Here is a 27,417-nt window from a genome sequence, read left to right as displayed (position 1 = left end):
ATAAGATATATCACTGAACTTGTTTTTACTAAGGTCAACACGACGGTTGCAACTATTGAGGAAAGGTGTCTACCTATCCTGTCTGATCACCTAAGATCATTCCTAGTTTCTTTGGGTTCGTGATGATCAGTGTAAAGTTGTCTTTGTAGCGTTTTGTGCACATGAATGTTTGTTCGTCTTCTTATGTTTTTGTCATGGCTTTGTCAGTTTTGCTCGATTTTTTAATATCCCCCTTCCGGTATCTACCGCTTCTTTTTATCAAAAGTGGTTATGTTGTCTATCAGTAATTATATGTGAACTATATGGTTACTATAGTTGGTATGTATAACCAAACAATTTATGAGAACACCACTTTATTAGTAATGTATAATTTTAATGGTGATAGTAAGGTCTATACTTTATTATTGTAAACTGTATTGTATGATACAAAGTCTTATCTTCGGTATGATATTCCATGCCCTGGATCTGAAAATGAAAACGATATTATTGCATCATTCTATAAATATTCAAACCAACACCTGCAATGAGAATCTTCCTGATCACCTGAGATCACCCCAAATTTTGTATGGGTTAATGTTGCTAATTTTTTGTTATATAATATTTTGTGGACTTGCTTTTTTTTTGTCGTCCATGTCGTTGACAGAATCGTTACAGCCTCTGCGCTTTGAAGACATGTTTTATCCATGTTATGATTAATATTCATTAAAGTATTTCATTTAATGGCTTGGTAATCAATAATACTAGTAATCTGCCATAGGTGCCGTGATGAAGTAAGTTATTAGTTCATACTTATATTTGATATTCATTCTTTACACATATGAAAGGCTGAAATCTCTTTACTTCTTTATTCTAACATTTTTAGACCGCTTTATCTCGTCTCTGTCCCTTTGGTATCTTTCGTCCCTCTTTTGTTTCCAAATTATTCACCACTCTTTATATTTAAGCACCTCGTTTTTATCTATTTCCCTCCTCATGTTGTTCTTGTTCCCCGAGGGTATCACCAGCCGAGGAGTCAGAAATTCTGTGTTGACAGGAATTAGCATTGATATGCTCATAACTATAAATTATTTTTTTACAAAACCTTGAATTTTTGAAATACTAAGGCTTTTCTACTTCAGGAAAAGATTGACCAGAGCGTCAATGATAAGTCTTTTGTAGACGAAACGCGCGTCTAGCGCAAGTATAAAGCTTCAATCCTAGTATGTATGATGAGTTTAATTATCCGCTATTTTTGTGCATTACTGTGTAAACAGTTACCTTTTGGAAGAACCTTATGCCTTAAATATACTTACTACTTGTACATTCACAGATCCTACAGTGAGCCACATCGTACTTTATACATGATGGATGACAATCTGGTGGCAATGGATGACATTCGCTACCTAGAACCAACATTTATCAACTTAATATATTTTGAAATGAAAGTAATGATTCAACTCACACATGGAATATAATCCTACGATAGCTATAGTCATTCGTGCCTCTTTTATCCGACTTATCATGTCCGCGTAGTACAAAGCAGGGTTAATATTGATATACTAACGACGTGTTCCCGTCTGTAATATTCATATTAATTTGCAACTGGACGATAGATAAGCAGACATCCATCATCATCATCGTTATGCCTTTTTTTTATTTAGCGATTCGTTGCGTGTCTATGTTGCTATACAGTTAAACTTTTAGCTGTGAGTGGCCCTTTTGCAGGTAGCTATAAACGCTTCGGACTCAATTATTCTGTTACGTTTTTATATCATATTTTAGCTAACAAAAACAACTATCATGTTTTATAATAAATGATGAGCTCAGAGGCGGATTTAGGGGTGGCCAGGGGGCCCGGGATCCTCCTTTTTTGGGAAAAAAATTGGTTGCTTATATAGGGAATCACTGAGGCGTGACTGGAGCGGGCTCCCTCTTAGGCAGTCGTTGGGCCCCCACTTATGAAAATTTCTAGATCCGCCAGTGGAGCTTATTTGCCGAAACACTACGTATAATTCCACAAATGTTGTTTAGTATTCATTAAATCGTTATGGTGATTGTCATACAAAGTCTTAAGAGGTTTCTCGTATATAAAAACATTTAATTTTATTTGTAACTGATGCTATTTCGAGTTACAATTTTGAATTTAGAAAGCATGGAATGGCGTTATTTTATGAGCAACAATATTAAAATTACAAAGATCATACACGGATGTTTAAAGGTTTTACCTCCAGTCAGTCCTGCACTACCCCCACCTCCTGATGACATTCCTCCTCCCATGGCCCCTCCTCCTCCTCCGCCTCCCATCATTCCACTGCCACGTCCTCCTCCCGTCATTCCTCCAACACTTCCGCCACCGGATGTACCTCCTGTCATTAGACTTGTACTACCTTTAATACACGCAAAAAATGTATAAAAAGTAATTATAGTAAAAGTTGGTTACTTCTTTTTTCATATCAGAATAAAACAAAATAAATACACATAGTTGTTACTTCCTTAGTTGCACATCCAAAGCAAAATTATCTATGTATTTACTGCATACTCCAAATGAATATCTAATTAAGAAAGAAATAAATCTAAATGTCTCTAAAGAGTGAGTCAACGAATGCTTTGAAATAAATAGTCTAGCTCTTTTTCGTTTCAAAAATATACCAACTCTACAAATGAGGCCGAAAAATTCAGTGAAATTAACAAGTAATTAACAGAAAACAACGGTTGGAAATTAAATTTGTCTTTGATATATTTAATTCTGCGTTTCAATTTTCAATAGAAGTATACATGAACTCCGATTTATTAACATATTTACCTGAGGTTCCGCATTCGTGGCATTCTTCCTTAACCTTCTGTACTACTTGAACCTGTTCACAATTATTACATGTCTCTTTTTGCTGTTGAACAAGGACAACTTGCGGTTTTGTTTCTTCACACGTACTACATGCCTGACATTGGCAGGAAGGGCAACCATTGTTATCTTTATCACCGAGGATATATCCGTGTTCACAGGTTGCCATACAGGATATTGTAGCATCACAACTACGTGATGTGTGGCAATCATTGCATGTTTGTTCTACAGTGTACAAATGTGTTCTACAGTGTGCAAGCTTTTAAACGTGTTCTACAGTGTACAAATGTGATCTACAGTGCCGACCTATTAAAATATTCCTACGAGTTAAGAGGTAACCACATGAATGTAAACTGTATGCAATAAGCGTTTTGTTTTTTATGTGATGAGGAAGAATATATCTTTCTCTTCTTTTTTTAAAACCTTCATTTAGTTGCACTGCAATTTATGTCTCGATGATCCATAATCGTTTTGTTCTTTACATATTGTTATAATTTAATCCATTTTAGCGTTCTTTTGTTCTGTGAATTTACAAATTGATATGTCACTAACCCTAACATCATATGACATTTAAGCCTTTTGTGTATTTTGGGTTTTTTTCACACATCGTTGTCATTATAATGGAATTTTATGCGACTGTCATTCAAGGTTTACTAGCTTTAAAACGAGGTTTAATCAACAATGTTCTTCATAGGAAAATGTGTGCACCAAGTCAGGAATATGACTTGTTGACCATTCGTTTGATGTGTTTGGGCTTTTAATTTTGCCATTTGATTGGGACTTTTGGTTTTGAATTTTTCTCGGGGTTCAGTAAAGGCAACAGTAGTATAAATTCAGCATTTTGTTGATTTTCTTTTTTTATTACTATCATTGGATAAATAGTGATGCTTTTTAACTCAAATGATACTTAAATAGGGAACTGCAAACCAACAACTCAATTTTTATATTGACAAGGTGTTTTTCGGTTGTTTTCATGACCTGTTTGACTCATGACTCACCATTTTTTTTTGCAATTTCTATATCAAATTGTAATGGTATAACAGTGTTGATGACTTATGACTCGCCATGCTTCTGGATTTTGCACTTTCTTTATCAAATTGTATTGGTATAACAGTGTTAATGACAACAAAGCAGGAGATGATTATCATGCATCGTACCTGGTCATATTTTAGGGTTAAAGAAGGCAGAAGATACCAAAGGGACATTCAAAGTCCATGACTTGGCGAGGAACAGACATTGTGGTACCTAACACTACAGGGAGATAAATCAGCTAAACGTTTTAATTAAGTTGTGTTGTTAAGGGGATACTAAGCTTCTCAATGATCAAAATTAGTGTGTTGTCAAACTGTTATATAACAAGGGGTTTTTATTACATTAAATACCTCACCTTCATAAATTTAGATATCAGTCCACTCGCTGCATTATTCAACCGGAAACCAGCCAGAAAAAGAAACCATGACCCCGTGACAACCTCTCCCACCTGACACCTGTGTGTCCTAAACCTTCATCATTTTTTCCGGTTCTACAACGCATGCTGCACGTTTTTTTGTGGAGGAGGAAAAAGCTTATTTTTTCACAAACAGTTTAACAAGTTGATAATTTATATATTTAGTAATTTATATTGATATTTTTGTTTATAATTATAGTATATTTGGATAATTTTATATTAATTTTATCTGAATATTATGGATAAAATTCCAGCTTCAGGTACCCAAGAGGTAAGTGACAGTCAAATTCACACATCCAATGGTAATTTGTTGTCCCCTTGGCGTTCGGCCACCCATTCAGATGAATTTTGGGATAGAAGTTTGGAGTTTATTCCAGGTGTTTCTGGTGTCGGTCTGGAACAGGACTCGGAACCTGTTCCTGTCAGGACTTTGCCTTTCACTCCTGGTGCTAGTCAGTTGAGGTTATCTAGGCCTAGCAGGGTATCACATACCGTAACTAGGCCTGCAGAGATACCAACGTCTCCTGTGGCTTGCACGACAAGCAGGCAGGAGACACTACCAGCTGGCATCAGGAGTGACCCCTTTTCTCGGACTAGGTGGCCAATGAATTTTGCATACCCTCCCATGCCTATGGGAATGCCCAACTTGCCGCCTTATCCCCAGCCTTTTGATCCTTATTCGGCTCAATCAGTTTGGTCTGGTCAGGGGTTTGGTGGTAGATCCTCTTCAGAGTCATCCTCCTTTAAGGATGAGATGAGGAGTCTTACCACCTCCATTCACAAGATACAAGCTACTGTTAATGCTAAGTTTTTGGAATTTGGTAACAGGCTTGATCTTATGGAGTCTAGGGGTCTGTCTCAGGATCCTGCACAGGATCCTCCCAGACCTCCTAGACAGTTGTTGGAAGACGACTCAGTTTCTTTGGCCCCTAGAAGTCAGGAAGGTAACTTTTTGGAGGACCAAGATGGTATTTCTGATGTTGATAGTGTAGTAAGCACAGAGGGAGATGCTTTCGCTCCTAAGGATCCTGCTTCAGGCAACCCAGAATGCCTTAGGAGTCTGGTCTATTCTATTCGTAGGAATATGTCGGATATGCCCATGTCGTCTCCACCTAGGGTTTCTTCTACTCCTTCAGATTTCATGGCTTGCTCAGGTATAGTCAAGCCAGAGTCTAAGGGGTATTATTCTTTTCCAGAGTCTGGGCACTTTACAACTGCTTTGTCTTTTGTAAACTCTTCTCTGGCTGAGAATCTTGCTAACACTAGCAAAACTGGTGGTAGTAAGTTCTCTGGTTTCGGACCTGCCTCTTATCCAGGGAGATGTAGATCTAAGGACTTTGAGATCCATGGATCTTCCTTGGGTATGTCGGCTCCTGCTTGTGACCGGGCTTTTTCTAGTTTGCTTGGTTCGAAACCTTTGGATGGCCTCAGACTTTCTCAAGCTTCTTATGTCAAGTCAGAGAATAATCTGAGGTGTTTGACTTTTGTTCTTGAGACAGCTGAGCACTTTTTGTCAGCAGCTGGGTCTCTGTTAAAGGACAAAGGGGAGGAATTTTCAGATTTGAGGTCTATGCTGCTTCAGGTAGACAAGAGTCTTGGAATGTCTCAATTCCTTCTTCTTGGTACTGTGGCCAACTTTACTCTTGCTAAGAGACAGGAGATTCTTGTAAAATCAACTGTCTCTGAAGCTCTTCAGCAGAGACTTGTCAGTTCTCCTTTGTCTAAGGACAAGTTGTTCTCTGTTTCCTTAGAGCAGTTACAGGAGGAGGTGAATAAGGCCCCTCCTGTAGTCAAGGTGGATGTGAAGGTCACTGATGGGAAAAGATTTGTCAAAACTACTCATATGAATAATCCTTCTTCTTCTTCGTCTTCTCATCAACCCAAGGCTTCTACCTCTTCTTCTTCTTCACAGTCTACGAAGAGGCCAGCTTTTTCTCGTCCCAACTATTCAAGTGGGAAGAAAGCTAAAGTGGTTAAGGGAAAGGAGCAGGGTAAGTGATGTGTTGTCCCCTCCGTTGAATCGTTCCCCACTGGAAGAGGAAAATTATACTTCTCCTCTTCCTCATCTTCCAGTGGGGGGCAGGCTGTCCCACTTTCTAGATCAATGGGCTCTGATAACATCAGACAAGTGGGTACTTTCGATTTTACGGAGGGGATTGGAACTTCAGTTTCTGGAACAGCCTCCTCTTTCTCCTGTTCCAATCAATCTGTCAGTGACAAAGGATTCTCAAAAGAATCAGTTGTTACAAAACGAAGTGAACATTCTGATTCAGAAGGGTGTATTGGAGGAGGTAAATCCTCCTTTTCATCTAGGGTTTTATTCCCGGCTGTTCTTGGTACCCAAGAAGAACGGGAAAATGAGACCAGTTCTAGATCTTTCTGTTCTCAATCAGTATCTGGTGGTCCCACATTTCAAAATGGAGACCAACAGGTCTATCAGGTCGACAATTCATTTAGGAACTTGGACAACCTCTCTAGATTTGATGGACGCCTATTTTCACATCCCTATTTCTCACAAGTTTCGTCATTTCCTGAGACTGGTGTGGGCAGACAAGGTTTACAGTTTCAAGGCTATGCCTTTTGGCCTGGCTATTGCACCCCTAGTTTTTACCAGGATTTTTCAGACGGTGGTGTCGTATCTTCATACTCGGGCAGTTCTCATTCATTCCTACCTAGACGATTCTCTCATCAAGAATCATTGCCGTTCTCTTTTGGAGGAACACACCAATTTGTCTATCCTTTTACTCCTGAGACTGGTTTTTTTGATTTCATGGGAAAAATCAGAGATAATTCCCAGTCAGAGTTTCAATTTCCTGGGAGAACATTTTCGGACAGATTTGGGTCTAGTGCTTCCTCCAGAAGAGAAGGTAGTCAAGGTATGTCAGTTAGTCAATGCTCTGACTCAGTTTTCATCTGTCCCAGCTCGTCAATTGCTTCAGCTGGTGGGTTTCTTGATTTCGATCATGGACGTCATTCCACTAGGACGTCTACACATTCGTCCAATCCAGTGGTATCTGATGGAGTTTTGGCATCCAATTTCTCAGTTGTGGGAGGCACCTGTTCCCATCCTTCCTCGGTTGTTACCTCATCTTCAATGGTGGCTTCAGGAAAAACATCTTCGGAAGGGAGTTTTGTTGGATCCTCCAGACCCCAGCCTAACTTTGTTCACAGATGCGAGTCTGATGGGTTGGGGAGCTTATCTGGAGGGCAGGACAGCATCAGGCCTTTGGTCAGGTGCTCAGTTGGAGGAACACATCAATCTTCTAGAGATGAGAGCTGTGTTTCTTTCTCTCCGTCAGTTTCAGGCTGTGATTCAGGGTCAGTCACTACTGGTTGCCACGGACAACTCCACAGTAGTGGCTTATCTTCAGAATCAAGGAGGGACCCATTCCTTTTCTCTGTATCATCTGAGCAAGGAAATTCTTCTTCTGTGTCACAGTCTCAATATTTTTCTGTCAGTGAGACATGTTCCAGGCAGTCAAAATCTTCTGGCGGATGCTCTCTCCCGTTCCCGTGTTCCAGTGAACACAGAATGGGAAATTCATCCATCAGTGTTTCAGGAGATCATTCTTCGTTGGGATCGTCCTCATATAGATCTTTTTGCCACCAGTCTGAATCACAAATTGGAGACTTACGTTTCTCCCATTCCAGACGAGAAAGCTTGGGCAGTAGATGCTATGACCCTATCTTGGAAGGGAATGTTCAGTTACATGTTCCCTCCTTTTCGTCTTCTTCCAAAGATCTTGCACAAGATTCAGAGGGATCTTTGCAAGACCATTCTTATTGCTCCGGCTTGGTCAAGACAGTCTTGGTTCCCAGAACTACTACTTCTGTGTTGTGCGAAGCCCCTTTGTTTGCCTCTAAGAGAGGATCTACTGTCTCAATTCAAAGGAAGAAAACTGCATCAAGGTCTGGAGAATCTCCATCTGCACGCTTGGTTGTTGTCAGGGATTCCCTCAGAAAGGGAGGCTTTTCTGAGGGAGCAACCAAGCGTATCTCAGGATCAGTCAGACAATCTACAGGAGCAGTTTATGACTCCAAATGGTCTATCTTCTGTACTTGGTGTCTGTCGAAGCAGATTAATCCACTCTCTGTCACTGTACAACAGTTAGCGGATTTCTTCCTTTACCTTTTTGAGGAGAAAGGTTATTCTCCTTCTACTATAAAGGGATATAGATCTGCCATAGCCAGAACAATATCACTTTCAGGAGGCTCTGATTTTGGGGATAATGAGTTTTTGTCATTATTGATAAAAAACTTTTGCCTTAATAGACCTCGTCAAAGGCGTTTGGTTCCTTCTTGGGACTTAGGTTTAGTTTTGAAGGTTCTTCAGTTTTCACCTTTTGAACCTTTACATTCAGCCTCCTTCAAATTTTTATCTTATAAATGTTGTTTTCTGATAGCTTTGGCTACTGGTCGCAGAAGGAGTGAGATTCATGCTCTGTCGATTTCTGAGTCTTGTCTCCGCTTTGCATCTGATAAGTCTTCAGTTACTCTTCTCACTGATCCATCTTTTTTAGCAAAGAACCAGTTACCTGATAAAGGTTCTGGTATTATTACTATTCCTGCTTTACCTCCCACATCGGATAATCAGGTTTTGTGTCCAGTGAGAGCCTTGCTTGTTTACCTAGCTTCTTCAGCGAAATTAAGATCTGCTGGTTCTTCTAGGTTGTTTATTCCTATTAAAAAAGGAATTTCTGACATTTCTGCCAAAACCATTTCTACTTGGATTTGCAATACTGTCATTTTGGCCTATAAATCTGCTTCTTCTGAAGTTTTAGTTAAACATCAAGTTAAAGCACATGAAGTAAGAGCCTTAGCCTCTTCTTGGAACATTTTTAATTCCTCCTCTATGTCGGAAATCATGTCAGCTGGTTTTTGGAGGTCTGATAGTGCCTTTTATAACCATTATTTACGGTCCATGCCTCTTCATTGTGACAACCTCTATTCTTTAGGGCCTTTGGTTGCTGCTCAACAGGTTGTTTTTCCTCCTCCTAGTGATGGGGATTCAGCCCTTCGTTAAATTCTGTTATCTAAATTGATGAAGGTGAGGTATTTAATGTAATAAAAATTAAATTTTTAGAATTAAAATTTAGTTTTGTAAATTAAATACTCACCTTCATAAATCAGAGGTCCCTCCCTCCTCCCCTTCATCCCCCTTTTAGTGCCTAGCATTTTAAGGAATAAATGATGAAGGTTTAGGACACACAGGTGTCAGGTGGGAGAGGTTGTCACGGGGTCATGGTTTCTTTTTCTGGCTGGTTTCCGGTTGAATAATGCAGCGAGTGGACTGATATCTAAATTTATGAAGGTGAGTATTTAATTTACAAAACTAAATTTTAATTCTAAAAATTTAATTTTTTTTATATAAAATTGTTGGTTAAAAATTTTTGAAATTCTTATTTTTTTTGTCAAAGCGTCAAAGTGAATATTTTGCCAAACATTTATGACAATTAAACGATCGAAATTGACTTTAGTCACGGTGTTGGGTACCACCTTAATCCGGTCAATTTGTTGTTGTTTCAAAAGCAATGAAATACATACTTTGTACTGTAGCACAGGTACAAGCAGGACAGCCATCCCGACCAGCACTACCCAATGTGTAACCTTCCTTACATGACGTCATACATTTGAATGTTGCAGGGCACTGTTTCAATAAGGTGACCGTCTCAGTTTTTGATGGTTGTTTTAAAGGCTCTGTTACAATCACTGGTTTTTGTTCTGTAAAATTATTAATAAAGTTTAAAATATGTTTATTTAATTTTTCCAAACCTTTTTTCATGTTAAACGATATTCAAATAAATTTAATCAAAATAAATGTTATTATTGAGTATGTAAATGAAATAAATTCAGTTCTAATCAAAAAAGCATATTGGCCTTCATAAAATACACCATATGTTATTTTTTTAAGTAAGAACAACCCAACTGTATAACGTCATAAGTGGTAGCATCCAATCAAGCAATACAACAGTTTATATTATGGATTAGTCTACAATGTATCTCAAAGCCAACATCAACATGTGAAAGACCAATGATTAGTATGGCAGACAGAATAACACAAGAAGATGATGTTGTTTCAATATTGATGGACAGAGCATTTTATTATGTCTAAATATCTCGGGATCATCCAGATGTTTTTATACAGTCACATTTGGGACATCCATCCGATCCACGCATGTACGCTGATTTACAGACGTCGGAGCAGGCAAATGTCCCCATGCAGTCCGCAGGTGACGTGGTTCCTAAAAAATAAAAACAAAACAAATAACTTTAACAATTTGTACTAACCTCAAGTTTTTTTGACAAATTTGTGTAAATACGTTTCATCGAAAATAAAAAAAAAGTTTGGAGCAAATTAGCAGGTATTGCTGAATACATTTGTTCATGTTGTATGTGTTATTTAACATTAATTTGTTCAAACATACGAAAATATTCATTGGACATACAATCTCTGCATTAAAACAGGCTTTATATCCAGTATTCATCTCAAGTAATTAGTATCAGATTTTACATTTGAGCATTTCCTTCCTATATTTAGATGTCTGAAACAGTTTCTAAAATATATTTTCTTTTATTTTATGTGATAAGGTACGTCGAGTTTATGTCAAGTAATAAAATTAAAAGCAATTTGATAGTCATGGTGGAGATTTCTTTTGGTTTTTTAACTTTTATGCATGTTATGTGCATCATGAATTAAATGTGTTATTATATTGATAACCAATGTGTCGGTTTCGAATCTAAAGCATCTTCATTTTATCGCTCATACCACGAAACGAAAATAACTTCAAGACACTGGTTCAATTCTAATTATTTGTAAGTTGTTAATCTAATCGTTTGATCTGTTTGAGCTTTGGTTCAATTTTGAAAATATTTCCCAGAATTCATTATATTCTAAAACGACATGCTCTGTTTAAGAAAATAACTTACTATAACCTCCAGCACATTCACATGACGGACATCCATCAGGACCAGGAATGTAACCAATCGAACATTCATGGGGACAGTTAAAGGTTGTCGGACAAGATAAAACAATAGATTTGTGTGCTGCAAATAATAAAAAAATAAAAATCTGTTATTATAGCACTGGTATGTAGCTGATATACTTTATTTTGCCTTTTTAGCTTTTTGATTCAGGGGTTATTGGTAAGTCGTATATTTTTTAGATGAAACGGGCGTCTGACTTACAAAAGTTTAATCCTGCTATCTTTGATGGTTATATTTATTCTCCTAACAGACATGTTTACATGTGTGATATAACATACTAAAACTTGATGAAATCAGAAGGTTGCAGTTTTCATACACAACTGATATGAGAGCCATTTCTGATAAACGAATTGTTTCTGTTGTCATAATGCAATATCATAATATTCAAAATACAAATTTTAGCACTATAAGATAACCGCCAAGTGATTCCTTTACAAAATTTGAATTATGATACTCAGATAGTAGCATATTTGTAAGAATATAAAAACAAATCCATTTTTATATATTTTTCCTTCACGTTTCATCCCTTTCTAGTTGCTTATAAGTTTAAAAGTGGAGCGAAAGATACCAGAGGAACAGTTAAACTCATATAAATCTTAAATCATGGCTTAAAATGAAAAAGACAAGCAGACAAGTCATAGTACACAAGAAACAACATAGAAAGCTACAGACTGTAATTTGTTCCAATCTAGCTACTAAGTAATATATATATATAAATAAATTTGGTGTATTTACTGTCTTCTGATTGGTTAAAATTATTAGTTTTATTTTTAATATTGTCAATTTTGATGGCGACACGCACTCTGACGTTGTGTATTCGTACGCCAACATGTGTGTACGTTGTTATTGTTAATATAAATAATGTAAAATGTTCCTTGAGCCTTATTTTTGATAGAAATTTATTTATAATGAATGGCAATAATTTATTTTGATTTTAATGAACCATCAAACTAATTTTTGACTCTTCACATTTTACATAATCCGCTTCTCGGATTATTCAATGTGAAGAGTCAAAAATTAGTTTTATGGTTCAATGAATTCAAAATAGATAATAGCCATTCATTAAATAAGGAGATTCTGTATGATTTCCAATACCACAACTACCAATCAGAGACTAAAGGACGAGGATGTGAACGTGAGTTGACATTGCAAATTTCAAATTAATTCCATACTTACCATTATTATTATTATCAGTACTTGTTTGTTGTGATCCGGTTATTTGCTGTCCTCCGGTTATTTGTTTTCCTCCGGTTGTTTGCTGCGCTCCAGTCGTTTGAGTACCACTGGTCTGTTGACTTCCTGTTGTTTGTTGTCCTCCTGGTGTAAAGGGACCAGAACCTTTGCCAAGTTGACCTTGACCGTTGATCTGATTTTGATGAGGTAGACCTTGCATTGTTTCTCCATTTCCAGTTAGACAGGAACAATTAGGACAACCATTTTTATCGGCTTCTGCAAGTTGATATCCCATTGGACATTGACCCATGCAGTGCATAGTCTCTGGACAATTTTTAATAATATAGGACACATCAACATTGCCATTTCCTTGTAATCCAGCAAGCCCATTTGACCCGCCTTGCATTGAATGTATAGGACCTTGTCCCCCACCTGAAGTCGGACCTTTTCCGTTCTGTATTGAACTAAATGGTCCTTGATTACCACCAATCGAAGGACCTTGTCCATTTTGCCCTGAACTAAAAGGACCTTGTCCCCCACCTGAAGTCGGACCTTTTCCGCTCTGCGTTGAACTAAATGGTCCCTTATTATCACCAGTCGAAGGACCTTGTCCATTTTGCGTTGAACTAAAAGGACCTTGTCCCCCACCTGTAGTCGGACCTTTCCCGTTCTGAATTGAACTAAATGGTCCCTGATTACCACCACTCGAATGACCTTGGTTCCCTCCATTTGATGGACCTTGTCCATTTTGCATTGAACTAAAAGGACCCTGTCCACCACCTGTAGTCGGACCTTTTCCGTTCTGCATTGAACTAAATGATCCCTGATTACCACCACTCGAAGGACCTTGTCCATTTTGCCCCGAACTGAAAGGACCTTGGTTACCTCCAGTTGATGGACCTTGTCCATTTTGCATTGAACTAAAAGGACCCTGTCCACCGTCTGTATTCGGACCTTTTCCGTTCTGCATTGAACTAAATGGTCCCTGATTACCACCACTCGAAGGACCTTGGCCATTTTGCCCAGAACTGAAAGGACCTTGGTTCCCTCCAGTTGATGTACCTTGACCACTGTGTGTTACTGATCCTTGTCCGCTTTGCATAGAACTAAACGGACCTTGTGCACCACCAGAATTTGAACCTATTTGTCCGTTTGTATTTCCTCCATCCTGTGCAAATGGGTTCTTTCCAGAATTACCCCCTGCTTGGGCAAAAGGACCTTTCTCAGTATTACCTCCGCTTGCTTGTGAATACGGACTCTGTTTAAATCCCTCATTTCCAAAGAATCCATATCCAGAAGCAACAAATGGCCCTGTACCAGTAGTATTTATGCCGGCCGAAGGTCCTTGATTTCCCATGGTGTTTCCTAAGGACTGGGACACGGTTCCTGTTCCAAGACCACTCTGTGAGAGACCACTACCAGTATTGGATTGTTGCAAATTACCTTGAGCCATATTTCCACCGCCAGTTCCCATCGAATTACTTCCATGTTGTCCTTGACTTTGGCTATATCCGGTCCCTGTATTAGTCATGCCCCCTCCTGCGTTTGTCATACCACCTCCGTTTGTATTAAATGGGGATTGTCCGGTGTTCGTTCCGCCATTCTGTCCATTGTTTGTCATGACACCTTGACCATTACCCATTCCACCACTGCCTGGTGTAAAAGGTGACTGAAATCCTCCTGAACCACTTTGACCTGGTTTCATGCCACTATTTTGTGCTATGTTAGCACTTCCTGTACCAGTACCGCAATCAGTACATGAACCGGTATTCTGAGTTGCGATTTGATTGGTTGTTGATGTATGTGTATTGTCACAATCATGACACTGATTGGTTGTCTGAGTGATATACACGTGATTGCTACCACTATTGACGTTACTACAGTCATTGCATTCTACAAATTGAAACTAATAAATCATTTTGAATTTTAACTATTAATTAACATTGATGGCATCAGGTGATGAAATAAATGTAGTTTCTTTACTTTGACTCTTTACTCTTGTGTTCCAGTAAGATACCTTCCTGTGTTTGCTCATTAATATTCATATCAGTAAATTTCAAATTTAAAAAAAGAATATTTACACACATTACGTTTAATTTTTCCCATTTTAAAATTAAAAAAAAGAGTTTTACCTTCCATAAATGAAAATAAGAAATAAAAAAAAGAAATGATTCCTTCAAAGGGAGGTTTATGGGTCACATTTGATTAAAAGAAACAAAAATAAGCATCAGCAAAATGAATCATTCGGTCATCAGGATCTTAATTGGATTTACAGAATAGAGCCTTAACAAATAGAGAAAAAATAGTAAAATAAATTAGGAATAGACAGGGGTGCTAACAAATCAAGAATAACTGTGACAAATTAACGAATGATGTATTAAAATTTTGATTAAATGTTCCAAATAAGGAAATCATGTATTGCGAATTTAACAGTATTAGTTTAAAAGATAAAGAAAAATGAACGCCCCAAAAAATGAAATTATACAGTAACAAAGGATCCCTCAGACACTCGGGCATATAAAACAAATACTTCAAACAAAAATGTATAGCAAGGTGTCCACATGAAATGCCAGATCAATAAAAAAAAACCAATACCTGTGTGTACTGCTACCAAACATTCGCACGTGGGACATCCATCTGTACCACATTTGTAACCAAGGGAACATTTACTGGGACAGGAGAATGAAGACACGCACGTGACTTGTTTCTGAACTACTTCTACTACCTCTAGTCCAACAACTGAAATGATTTATAAAAGATTCGCATGATAACATAGTTGTTATCATTATCAGTATCTAGCTTTTCTGTGTAAACAACGGAATTTTTTTCTCACTTGAGTACGGTGTTCTATATGTTATTTATTAAGGTGTATTGCCAAAGCTTTGAAATCAATTGTATCGGGTTTTATTCTCTAAAATTTATGTATTTATTTCGTTTATAGTTTCCCAGGAATACAATTGTAAATTCCAATAAGATAGTTCCGAACTTATGATGACGATAGTCGTAATTTAATAACGAAGTGTTATATAGTTACTTCAAATTCTAATGCTTTGAATTGGCGTTTTATTTGATTTAATTATACTAGAAAATTTTGTTCTCCGATGATGGTCCGATTTTTCATCTATTTAAGCAATCAGATAAGTTCGACTTTGCGCTTGGTTTACTTGTTAGTGTGCACATGTCTAAAAAAGACAACTCTTGTAAAATTTGATTTAAAAAAATTAAGACAATTTTCTTATGATTAAAGCAAACCACAGATAATTTCAAGGGTCATGTCACATTTACATTCGAAGCTGCTCACTCTTAGTTTTCTATGTCTTTTTGTGTCTTGCGTACTTTTATTTATCTTTTGTTTTTTTTTAACCATTGCGTTGTCAGTTTATTTTTCGATCAATGAGATTGACTGTCCTCTGGTATCTTTCGTCCTTGTTTTTAAATGAACATATCTGTTCCGAGAAAGACAAAGATTTTTTTTAAAGAATGAAATGAAGATACATTTGTACCTTGAGGTTTAATACAGCCACATGTTGGACATCCATCAGTTCCACACTTGTAACCTACGTTACATCCCGAGGAACACGTCAGTTTACTAGCACAGGTCACTTCCATCTTTACTACTTGTGCTGCAATAACAATATTCAATGGTAAAGTACACTTGAAAAGGTGAACAGCTATAAATACTACTATTCATGTAGTTCCCTATATTTTGCAAAACCTTTCGGATATTGGGTCGTTAGTGGTTCTCAAATTCATACTTTATTTAGATATTTTATTTTATTTATTTTAGCGTTACCGTTGATTAATTAAGAATTGAATGCTTCTTTTTGCAAATTTATTAAGGTGTAAAAGCGTTGACCGAAGTACATTTTGCATGAAGCGCGGAAGCGCATCATTCTAAAAATGTGCGCACGGTCAACGCTTTTACAACCCTATAAAGTTACAAAAAGAAGCATTCAATACTTACAATTGCATTTTTTAGCTAGGATCATAAAAAACACGATTTTTATCAAGTTTTTATCTTATTCACCTGTGCACTTTATTGTGGGACCTCATGTCATCATTAATGATACATTTTATTGTGTAATTGCTTACGGAATAACATGTGATGTGCAATTGGCCAATCAGAATAACGTATTATAATGAAACATACTTCTAATGTAATTATTTAGTTGACGAACCACGTGCATTGTGTAAAAAATGAATAAGTGCAGTATTTATAATAGAGTTTGTTCAAGTGTTTGTTCAAGGGTGTTTCAAACAATTAATAATAGGAAGGGCATAATTTTATCCGCTCAAACCAGACACGTTCGACGCCTATCGTAGTAGACTAGGATTGACAAGTTTGCTGCCAAATACCACTTGTTCTCTCCGGGTACTCTGGCTGTCTCCATAAAAGAAAACGTCTCCCGCGGTATAGACACGGTTGTTTAAAGTGGCGTCACACACAAACAAGCAATCAATCGATCAGACAATTCCAATAATTTTAATATTGGAATAATTGTGAGAGTGGTTATAAACAGTGTTTTATCAAACTGAAATTGTTTTCTTCAATCACGAAATGTAAAATATCTGATTTTGGAGCAATACAATGACAACTTACGAACAACACATGCACATTCCTGACAGCCATCAGTCTTAGTAGCTCCTAGTTGATAACCATTCTTACATGTTAACATACACATAACAGTAGACATACAGCTCATTTTGGCGGGAGCTTTTGTTGGTGCTGGTGTTGGTACTACAAACATATTTGACAGGTCGTTAGTGTTTTGTATACATTTAGTCGTTTGTTGTTGTACTCAAGTTCAATTGCGTTCAATATAGTCATCAAGGTTTTCTAAAGAAATAAATTGATATAAAAAAGAAGATGTGGTATGATTGCCAATGAGACAACTCTCCACAAGAGACCAAAATGACACAGAAATTAACAACTATAGGTCACCGTACGGCCTTTAACAATGAGCAAAGTCCATACCGCATAGTCAGCTATAAAAAGCCCCAAAATGACAATGTCTATTAAGAATTTTCTGAAAATCGACTTCCGATGAGTGGGTGACGGTGAGTGAGTCGGAGTGAGTGACTGAATGTATTAAAAATTCTAAAAGTTAATCAAGACAATACACTTAAACTGCATTTCTGCTATGAAATTAACAATACTTCATCTCTTTTGCACGACCTACTACTTAGTACTTGTGGCATAATGATACTTGTTTAAGGGATGAAGAACAGCAATAAAAGCGCTGTTCCTTGGTTTTTGTGTGCATGTACTGCTTTCGTGTCAATAATGGATACACCATATCCTTTGTGCTTCTATCATAGATGTAAAAGAAAACCATCATGTAATTGTATCATGCTAAACATATAAAAAGTATACACGTGGTAAACAACGAACCTGGGATGCACGTGCAGGTGTTGCATCCATCTCGACCTTTAGCCCCGAGGACATATCTAGACTTGCAAGTCATCATACAAAGCTTTGTACCAGTGCAGGAGGCTTCTTTGTGTTGTACTTGTTGTACAACGTACGTGTATGTCTTATGGGGTTGAGGTTGTGGTTTTGGTTGTTGGTGTGGTTGTTGTTTTGCTACATATACAGCTGAAAGAAACATCGCAGTAAGCATTTCTTTTATATAATGGATAAGCGATACATAATTGAAAATATTAGGAATAAATAACGATCGAATTAAGGCTTAATTCTTACTCGAAAAAAGGGAAATTTGCTTTTTCTTGAAAAATGGAAGACGTGTGATCAGGTATCTGAGATATAGTTGAAAGCTTCGTGAGTCAATATCTGTGACATGTGGTCGATAGCAGGATACAATGATACTTTCTGTTACTATTGTGTACGTGCGAGATATAATATATTACCTAATAATTTTCGATATTTAACGTGGCTTGGTTCTTTTTTAGGGATCAACCATTTAACTTCAAGTGGGTGTATGGTTTTTTTTGTCTAGTCAGAAACTGTTTTCGCACAAACTTATTTTTTTAGTCTTTCAACGCTATCAATCAAATTATTTTTTCTAACTTATTATTTTACGCTACAGGGTATGGGGGAAATTTGGATGCAGACTATTTTGTTTTTCATCAACTTGATTTTTTCCTTATATATTTGCTCTGTGCATTACAAGCACGTTATATAGTGTGACAATCATACGCGTGTGTGTTACGAGTGACATTTACTATATACAAGTACATGCCAAAGTGCGTTATATGATACTTACTGTTACTTGAGTGCTGTGTTGACACGTGTATTGTATGATACTACTGTTACTTGAGTGCTGTGTGGACACGTGTGTTGTATAATACTTACTGTTACTTGAGTGATGTGTGGACACGTGTGTTGTATGATACTACTGTTACTTGAGTGCTGTGTGGTCATGTGTGTTATATGATACTTACTGTTACTTGAGTGATGTGTGGACACGTGTGTTGTATGATACTTACTGTTACTGGTGTGCTGTGTGAACACGTGTGTTGTATAATACTTACTGTTACTGGTGTGCTGTGTTGACACGTGTATTGTATGATACTACTGTTACTTGAGTGCTGTGTGGACACGTGTGTTGCATGATGCTTAGGGAGCTACCATTTGATTTTTATTGGGGGGGGGGGGCTAGGATGGAATTTGAAAAAAATAGGCAGGACAGGAGTTTTGAGTAAATAAAAAAGGCAGGATGAGACACTTTGCAAAAAAAAAAGGCAGGATGACAATTTAGGTAAAAAAAAGTCAGGATAAACTAATAAAAAAAGGCAGGACCGAATAGAGTGAAAAACAAAAAGGCAGGACAGAGATTACAACTAAAAAAAAATGCAGGACAAAATTTTTCATTCTAGCCCCCCCATAAAAATCAAATGGTAGCTCCCTTACTGTTACTGGTGTGCTGTGTGAACACGTGTGTGGTATGATACTTACTGTTTCTGGTGTGCTGTGTTGACACGTGTGTTGTATAATACTTACTGTTACTGGTGTGCTGTGTTGACACGTGTGTTGTATGATACTTACTGTTACTTGAGTGCTGTCTGGACACGTGTGTTGCATGATGCTTATTGTTACTGGTGTGCTTTGTGAACACGTGTGTTGTATGATACTTACTGTTACTGGTGTTATGTGTTGACACGTGTGTTGTATGATACTTACTGTTACTGGTGTGTTGTGTGGACACGTGTGTTGTATGACAGGTGCAAGTTTTGCATCCATTTCTGTCATTATTACCAAGGGAATACTTTCCGTTACATGTCTGCATGCATAATTTCGTTCCTGGGCATTGACTTAATGGTTTGGCCTTTGCCTGTGTCTGTGCCTTGAAGTACGATAATAATAAATTCAATGATATCAAAATATAGCACCACAAACGACATTATCAGCAAAAAAGATTCGGACTTTGAAAAGTCATTAAAAAAAAATCAGAAACTTTAATGGTCAAAGGTTTTAAGCACCAAATTTTGTTTGCAATTGAAAAAACTAATGAGGAGTTTTCGACAACTCTGAAATATTTTGGATACATGTAGCTGTTCGAAGTAATTATTTTTCTGCCACCTTCGTCTGCCTAATATTTCTTTCTCTTTTGGTGTAGTTAATGTAGGGTCTATGCGTTCAGACTTAATTCAATTTCATATATTGTAAATATAAAGTTAAGATAATAATACCTTAGACATATAGACCAACCTATGATAATTATTCTCTTTTTTCAAAATGGATTTAGTCTGGTTTTAAATATAAATAAACATGTGTCTGAGAGGAATTGCACCTGTTTAATTGTTTTCATTCTAACATAGTTTCGTGTTTATCAAAAAAAAAATACCAAACAGGTCTGTTCTATTTAGCATAATTTTTTATGTGTTGTATTTGTAAGTAAAGACTTGTAGTTGAAGACCGTTTGATGAGCTTTGCCTCTCAGACGTCCTCGTTTCAATCATAAACACCTGTTAGTACATTGATTTGATAGCATATTACCCCTAGTTTTTGGTGGGGTTCGTGTTGCTTTTTCTTTAGTTTTCTATTTTGTATTCTCTTGTTTGTCTGTTTGTCTTTTTCTTTTTTAGCCATGGCGTTGTCAGTTTATTTTCGATTAATGAGTTTGACTGTCCCTCTGCTATCTTCTTCCTTCTTTTAGGTTGTGCGGATTATATGTATGTACCAACTAACTTTTTAAGTCTGTGTGTATAAAGATATTTTCTGTTATAAAAATAGCGTCACAACCATTTACCTTATGTCCTCCAAACATGCCACCTCCTGGCATTTGTCCAGGTACAAATCCGCCACCACCCATATGGACTATTGTAAAAAAAATGTTAAAATAAAATAACCAATTTATTCACGATGAACATCGAGTTTGATGTATTGATGAGTTGATCGATTGGTTGTTGTTCGTTGAATTTCGAGGGGAGATTAAGTGAATTTCTTTCTAACGCAAACTATACAAACTGCTAAGCACGCACATGCTTTGATCTTTGTTTCTAACATACGTTTGCTAAACTTTGACAAACTATGCACTCGCTAGAAATGCGTCTACACTTTTTCTTCATCGTTTGTTAGTACAAACACTACATTTGTTTACTACAACTTCAACCTGATTAAACGATGTATTAGTTTCTACATGTTTACCAACAACATATGCATGCGTTATTGAAAGTTCAAACCGGGTCAGTAAACACTGATTAAACGATGTATTTGTTTTTACTTTTTTCGCGTTTAGAAAACAACAACCAACGCCACACAACGTTTACAAAATTTTGGTAAGAAAGAAATGCACTGAAAATTCGATTATTTTACAACACAATCCTAAACACGTTATAGGAACCAAACATTTCAAACAAGTGTTTATTTTGAAAAATTCATTAAGTTTTTATAAAACAACATAAAACTATGAAAGTTTGGACAATGTCTTATTAAAACAAATACTAATGTTACAGCGTTCGCATTAATTCTATAAAACGTAAAGCAGAAAACTTAGGCAGTCACAAAAAAATTAGAATAAATGAAATTTCCGATAAAGTTCTTCAGTCATTTATAATACATATGTGCTTACCTTGTGGCATTCCGTGGTATCCTCCAGGGTGGAAATTCACTGAAAAGAAAAAAAGAATGTGGTTGACTATACATGTACTTCAGAAAACGAGTACATTTTAATATTAGAAAAACGATTGGGACAATGCTTATTTGTCTTACATCATTTATCTATTTTTCGTTTCAAGCTCATTTTGAGAAACATGGTAAAAAAAATCTTTCTAAGAATTCAAGATATACATGTAGCAATACATGTAAACAGCTAGGACAAAACTAAAAACTTTTAAAAAAAAATATTTGTTATTTACATGTAAAATTAATGTATTTTTGCGAGAAAAAGTTTTCAATCAACATAAAATATCAGACTTCCTTTTTCCCATTCTCCCTTCTTTCACCAGAATATAGTTCATCTACAACTTGAATACTCACAGACACCGCATGCGCATAGAAGACATCCCCTTTCGTCAAGTTTAAAACAGCCCGGTGCACATCTTGGAGGGTTTGGGCATGGTCCGTAGGCCACTGTATAAGAACATTTAAAATATCAACTCATGCATGTATGTACTGTGTAAAGTTATTTATTAGAACTAATTTTATTTCAATAATGATAAATCATTATAGTATTCTTATGATTATGTTTGTCTTATTAGTATTTGCTTGGAGAAGACGTTACTAAGTTGAAAAACTTGTGTCTAATCCTTTTGTCATTATTGAACAATAAAATACATGTATGTTTAAACTAAACAAATATTTGCATTATCAGATTTGGTCAAAAAAATGTCTCTTCAATGATATACTCAAACCTAAACTCGAGATAGACATCTAAATGCTATAATACAAATTTACGTTGAAACCATATTTGTTTAAAATTTTCTCGTGTACTTTTTTCTTCAGTTTTTAACCGGATTTTTGTGACAAAAATGTCGGTTATTGATTTGGGGGTGTACGGCGGGCGGGCGGGCGGGCGGGCGGTAATCAAATGTTGTCCGTGCATTAACTCATGAATCGTTCAACCAAAGCTTTTAAAATTTAAATATGTTATTACTGACAACTATACAAAGGTCAAGTTCAATAATGGCGATTTTGACTTTTACCGTTCAGGAGTTATGGTTCTTGAAAGATTGAAAAATGGAGTTTCCAGTCGTGTCCGTGCATTTATATGCATGAACTGTCCTACCAAAGCTTCCCAAATTTTAATATGTTGTTACTGATGACAGAATGGAGGTCATGTTCAATAATGACGATTTTGACTTTTACCGTTCAGGAGTTATGGTTCTTGAAAGATTGAAAAATGGAGTTTCCAGTCGTGTCCGTGCATTTATGCATGAACTGTTCTACCAAAGCTTCCGAAATTTTAATATGCTGTTACTGATGACAAAATGGAGGTCAAGTTCAATAATGACGATTTTGACTTTTACCGTTCAGGAGTTATGGTTCTTGAAAGATTGAAAAATGGTGTGTCGTGTCCGTGCATTTTCTCATGAACCATTCAACCAAAGCTTTTGAAATTTTAATATGTTGTTACTGATGACAAAATAGAGGTCAAGTTCAATAATGACGATTTTGACTTTTACCGTTCAGGAGTTATGGTTCTTGAAAGATCGTAAAATGGCGTTTCCATTCACGTTGTTGCATTTACTCATGAACCATTCAATCTAAGCTTTTCAAATTTTAATATGTTGATACTGATGACAAAATGGAGGTCAAATTTGATATTGACGATTTTCACTTTCACCATTCATCAGTAATGGTTCTTGTGATATTGCCAGGACACAAATAAATGTTAATAAATCCGGTTTGCCGTCGTTGTGACAGCCTCTTGTTCGTTATTGAAATAGTAATTTTAAGAATAATTGTGTGTGTATCATTGCATATGTGAAGAAAGTAGCCGAGGTGAAAGACGATCTACGACCAAAATGTGTGTACACCAAGTCTGCCTAATAGGCTATTATTTTCAGTAAAAATAGCAAGATTCATCTAATTATTGTAGTGACTGTCCAAGTAAGTATAAAAATAATTTAATAACATCTATTCTACTTTAGAATGAAATGGAAATCCTTGGAGTGATTTTTACCACATTTGTATTTCAATTCTTTTAATTATATAATTGTCCTCCTATCAAGCGCTGGTTTAGTGCATCAGTCACCAGTTACGCTAAGCTTCGGTTACTTTTTGAACGTTCTATTTACTAATATGAGCATCAGCTGTTCTAACTTTTATAGTGTCTCCAAAAACACGTGGACATACTATTGCACAACGTCAAAAATATTGGAACAGCACGACATGACTTCTGTCTCAAATTTCACGCTCTATTGCCAAATGAATATTGGTAAAGCTGACATGAAAGTTAAGCATAGACACAGTCAGTATGGGTGCACCTTATGAGTAAGTCTTTAACATGGAGGATTTTTATAAAACAATACTCACAAACGGATGTAATTGCTATTGAGATGGTAATCCAAAATATCATTCTGTTTGTTCTTTCAGTTTGTTCGTCCCTCTTTTGGTCAACTTTAATTTACAGTTTTTATTGACGTCTGATTATTTTCCAGTTATCACCGGAAGTAAGCGGAGGCCACCAATCAGCAAGCGTGTTCATATTTATCGCATCACGAATTAACTTTTCTGCTGTCCTGTTATCGCGAATAATGTGATAGAATTGTACGGCTATCAGTTTCACCTGTCCTGAAACGTAAGACCTATCGGTCATTAGATCATGAGTTTTTCATTTTAAGTTGCAAATACATGTACATTGTTAGAATTACAATAAAATGTAGGTGATATCATATACATTTATCTATCCATTTTATCGTTCGAATTTTATTTGTTTCTTTTTCTTTTATTCTGGTATACTTAACATGTACAAATATATATTCGAGACAAATCCGGTTTCTAATGTTGCGTTTAAGTACGAGTCAACTAAAACTGAAATTATTATACTTTACTAGATTTAACATCTTATTGTTTCCCTTTTTACTGAATCGAACTTCTACAGGTGACCACAACCTGTATGTTTTAGAGGGATATTTTTTTCGAAACAGACTACTTCTAATATTTTTTATTTTTGTCATATACTACCTCTCACGATTTGTACATAATTTATTCCAATTTATATTTCAATATGCAGCAAAGATGGGATGATTTTTTAAATACCATTTTTACAAGCTTATTATGCAATATTTTGATAAATACTGAACATAAAACATCGTGTACTTGCATGACGTACACATGTATATTTATAATTACACAGTTTATTAAATAGTTTCAATAACTTTTGATCAGAATCATAACTGTCATTGTTTTCATGATATGTACATGGAAGTCTTTGCATGCAAAAGAGGAAATGGGTGTATGTAAACATGGATGAACCGAACCACATTGCTTCTGTACATTGTACTGATCTTGGTTTTTGTTTTTGTCAGTACGTTTGGGTTTTAAGAGAAGTCGGGTGTATTTGTTTGTTGTGAATTCGTCACAACTCGGCGGATTCAACCGAGGATTGCCGAGTGGGTTGTTGTGGTCTGCTTTGTCAACTATTTTTGATAATTTGTGTTATACCGCTAATGAAGTTAATACTCAAAAGTTGTGTTATGCTGTTCGTTTCAGACTCTAGAAAACTGAATTATTTATCAAATTCATTGCTAAAATCTCAAAATTTTGATTTTTATGTAAACAACTAGATTTCTTAAATCATTTCAATGTCGCAAAAAATCATGCTTTGCAGAAAAAATTGCTCTCACACTACTACGTTTTACAAGTTACAATAGTTATACTTTTTTGACAAAATGTGTTCTAACCCCCCCCCAAAAAAAAATTCATGAAAAAAATTGAAAAATTGCGTAAAATTAAAAAAAAAAAAAAACATGCTTTCAAAAATCGCAATTCCAAGTAAAAGCGGCAAAATCATGTAAAAGCAAATAACGAAAAAAAGACGATTAACAGTATACAAAACACAACATGAAAGACTTGAGACTAAGGACTTAGCAACATAAACTCGGGATACACCACGAAGGTATTTTCCGGAGGAGTATGAAGATCTTGCTTCATATGTGGCATCTGTCTTAACAGGCACATCCATATACTATATTATATCGTTTAATTGATATAATTATTTTGTTAAAACTGAGTGTGTACAATTTCAATTGATCACGAGCAATGGTGTTTATGACTATTTTTCAGACATATAGATGCAAAAGGCGATAACTGCATTTTGGTTTCCATGTCTTTAATGTACTTTGCTTTTTTTTTGGGGGGGGGGGGCAGAATAAATATCCCTATAACCATCTGGCCTCAATTTCATTCTTAATAAAAAAAATTAAAAAAAAACTTTGAGAGTGTATTTGAGAGATATTTTGATTGAAATGATACGGGAGACTGTTGACATCAAAACATTAAATCTAGACTTACCCAGCAATAGATAAAACATTGGCTTAACCCAGCCATAGATAAAACATAGGCTTAACCCAGCCATAGATAAAACATTGGCTTAACCCAACCATAGATAAAACATAGGCTTAACCCAGTTTTTCGGTTTAAGTTCATGTTCTTGAGCACTTGTATCATTATTTAATTTTATTATTTTTTTGTAAGGGCTTTCTTTTGGTACACTGCTGCATTTAGAAACATGAATGGGTTCATTTACATCATTGATAGTTTTAAGCCGTCTCTACATACTTTAGGAATTAAACGAAAAGTTTTCAAGGTTGTCGAATTTTATTCTTAATACATGATTCCCCAATACATTTCCCAAATAGATATTTTGTTAACACATTGAAAGCTAAAATATTTCAAGTAATAGTCGAGAAACGAGATTGCACATGATGCGAATTGAAGTGAATTGCCTACACACCGTACAGTTTATATCGAATTATTTTCTATTCACCGTACACACCCGCGGCTGTACACCGTACACAACAACTTTTTTTCACACTTGTTTTTTTACCTAAAATGCTTAATGGAATGAGTTATCTAAGGTAGGTTTATGATTGGTAACTATCACTTTTGCACTGTATCAGCTTTTATTCAGATAAACCATGTAAATGGCTCGACAACTGCATCGAAATTGAAAATTCCTGTTAACCTTCACAACTATTTGCGCAAGTAAAAGTTGATTATTCATATTAGAATATAAAAGTTGTCTTATAAATAGGAAGGAATCGATGCGAAAATTATTTGGGAGCAGGAATTTCAGATGTTGAGAAATGTACACTATATGTAGATAAAACAAAACAAAGATTTTCTTACCGTGTCAGGTCAAAATTGATGATGCTCCGCTTGCTTAGTACCTATATCCGGTGTACTGATGATACACGGTGATTTATATCTGGCCTCAATATCATTATGCTTTGCATATGTATTACACTGGTAATGGTCAAGTATCATAAATTCATGAAACTGTTGAACGGAAAAAAATAGTGATAAGGCTGTACATTTTTTTCCTTAGCTTTAATTCTTAATAAAAAAAACATTTTATGTATTTGAGAGATATTTTGATTGAAATGAAACGGGCGACTGTTGCCATCGAAAAGTCAAATCTAGACTTACCCAGCAATAGATAAAACATTGGCTTAACCCAGCCATAGATAAAACATAGGCTTAACCCAGCCATGATAGATAAACAAGTCAGAAACTTCGTCAAAGATAGTCGTTTTCAATATTAAAGAGAAAATTGTCCGAACGAATTTGTGATATATTATGTTATATATCTTCTTTTATTCGTATTGTATACAATGGCAAGGCATTATTTGTTTATGTTATATGGTTGTAACTCTGTTTTAAGTCTAGTCTTACGTGACAGCAATTGCCTGAAATTCAGAGAATTCGAATTCAAGACAGAGCCAACGGTCAAAGTTTCGATTTAACGAAGCTAGTTCACAGATGAATCTTATTCGAGGATGGCGTGCTTTTCCTAATAGTTATTATTTATTTCAATTTCCCATAAATGATCAGACGTCGCTAAAAAATGCGCTGGCAGACTATTGTTAA

The 27,417-nt window shown here is 36.0% G+C and overlaps 1 protein-coding gene across 3 annotated transcripts; it reads right to left on the bottom strand.

Moving 5' to 3' along the window:
- Nucleotides 1-352: 352 nt before the first annotated feature.
- LOC143052404 (uncharacterized) lies at nt 353-24,009 on the bottom strand. Of its 3 annotated transcripts, none has more exons than XM_076225437.1 (14): nt 23,860-24,009; nt 21,862-21,954; nt 21,455-21,493; nt 20,633-20,703; nt 19,564-19,726; nt 17,815-18,018; nt 17,023-17,160; nt 15,926-16,045; nt 15,018-15,161; nt 9,810-9,986; nt 2,783-3,043; nt 2,205-2,366; nt 1,293-1,382; nt 353-465 (listed from the first exon to the last, which is right to left on the bottom strand). In XM_076225437.1, the coding sequence occupies exons 1-14, from the start codon at nt 23,900-23,902 to the stop codon at nt 434-436; spliced, it is 1,737 nt and encodes a 578-aa protein (XP_076081552.1). In that variant the 5' UTR covers nt 23,903-24,009; the 3' UTR covers nt 353-433. The 3 variants fall into 3 exon arrangements, with proteins under 3 accessions (XP_076081552.1, XP_076081553.1, XP_076081554.1); XM_076225438.1 differs by having other exon boundaries at nt 2,226-2,366; XM_076225439.1 differs by having other exon boundaries at nt 2,232-2,366.
- Between the last annotated feature and the right edge of the window lie 3,408 nt (nt 24,010-27,417).

This window comes from Mytilus galloprovincialis, chromosome 11, assembly GCF_965363235.1.
Source record: "Mytilus galloprovincialis chromosome 11, xbMytGall1.hap1.1, whole genome shotgun sequence".
NCBI lineage: Eukaryota > Metazoa > Mollusca > Bivalvia > Mytilida > Mytilidae > Mytilus > Mytilus galloprovincialis.
Note: the sequence above shows the minus strand (reverse complement) of the source record. Positions and strands in the feature narration are given on the sequence as shown.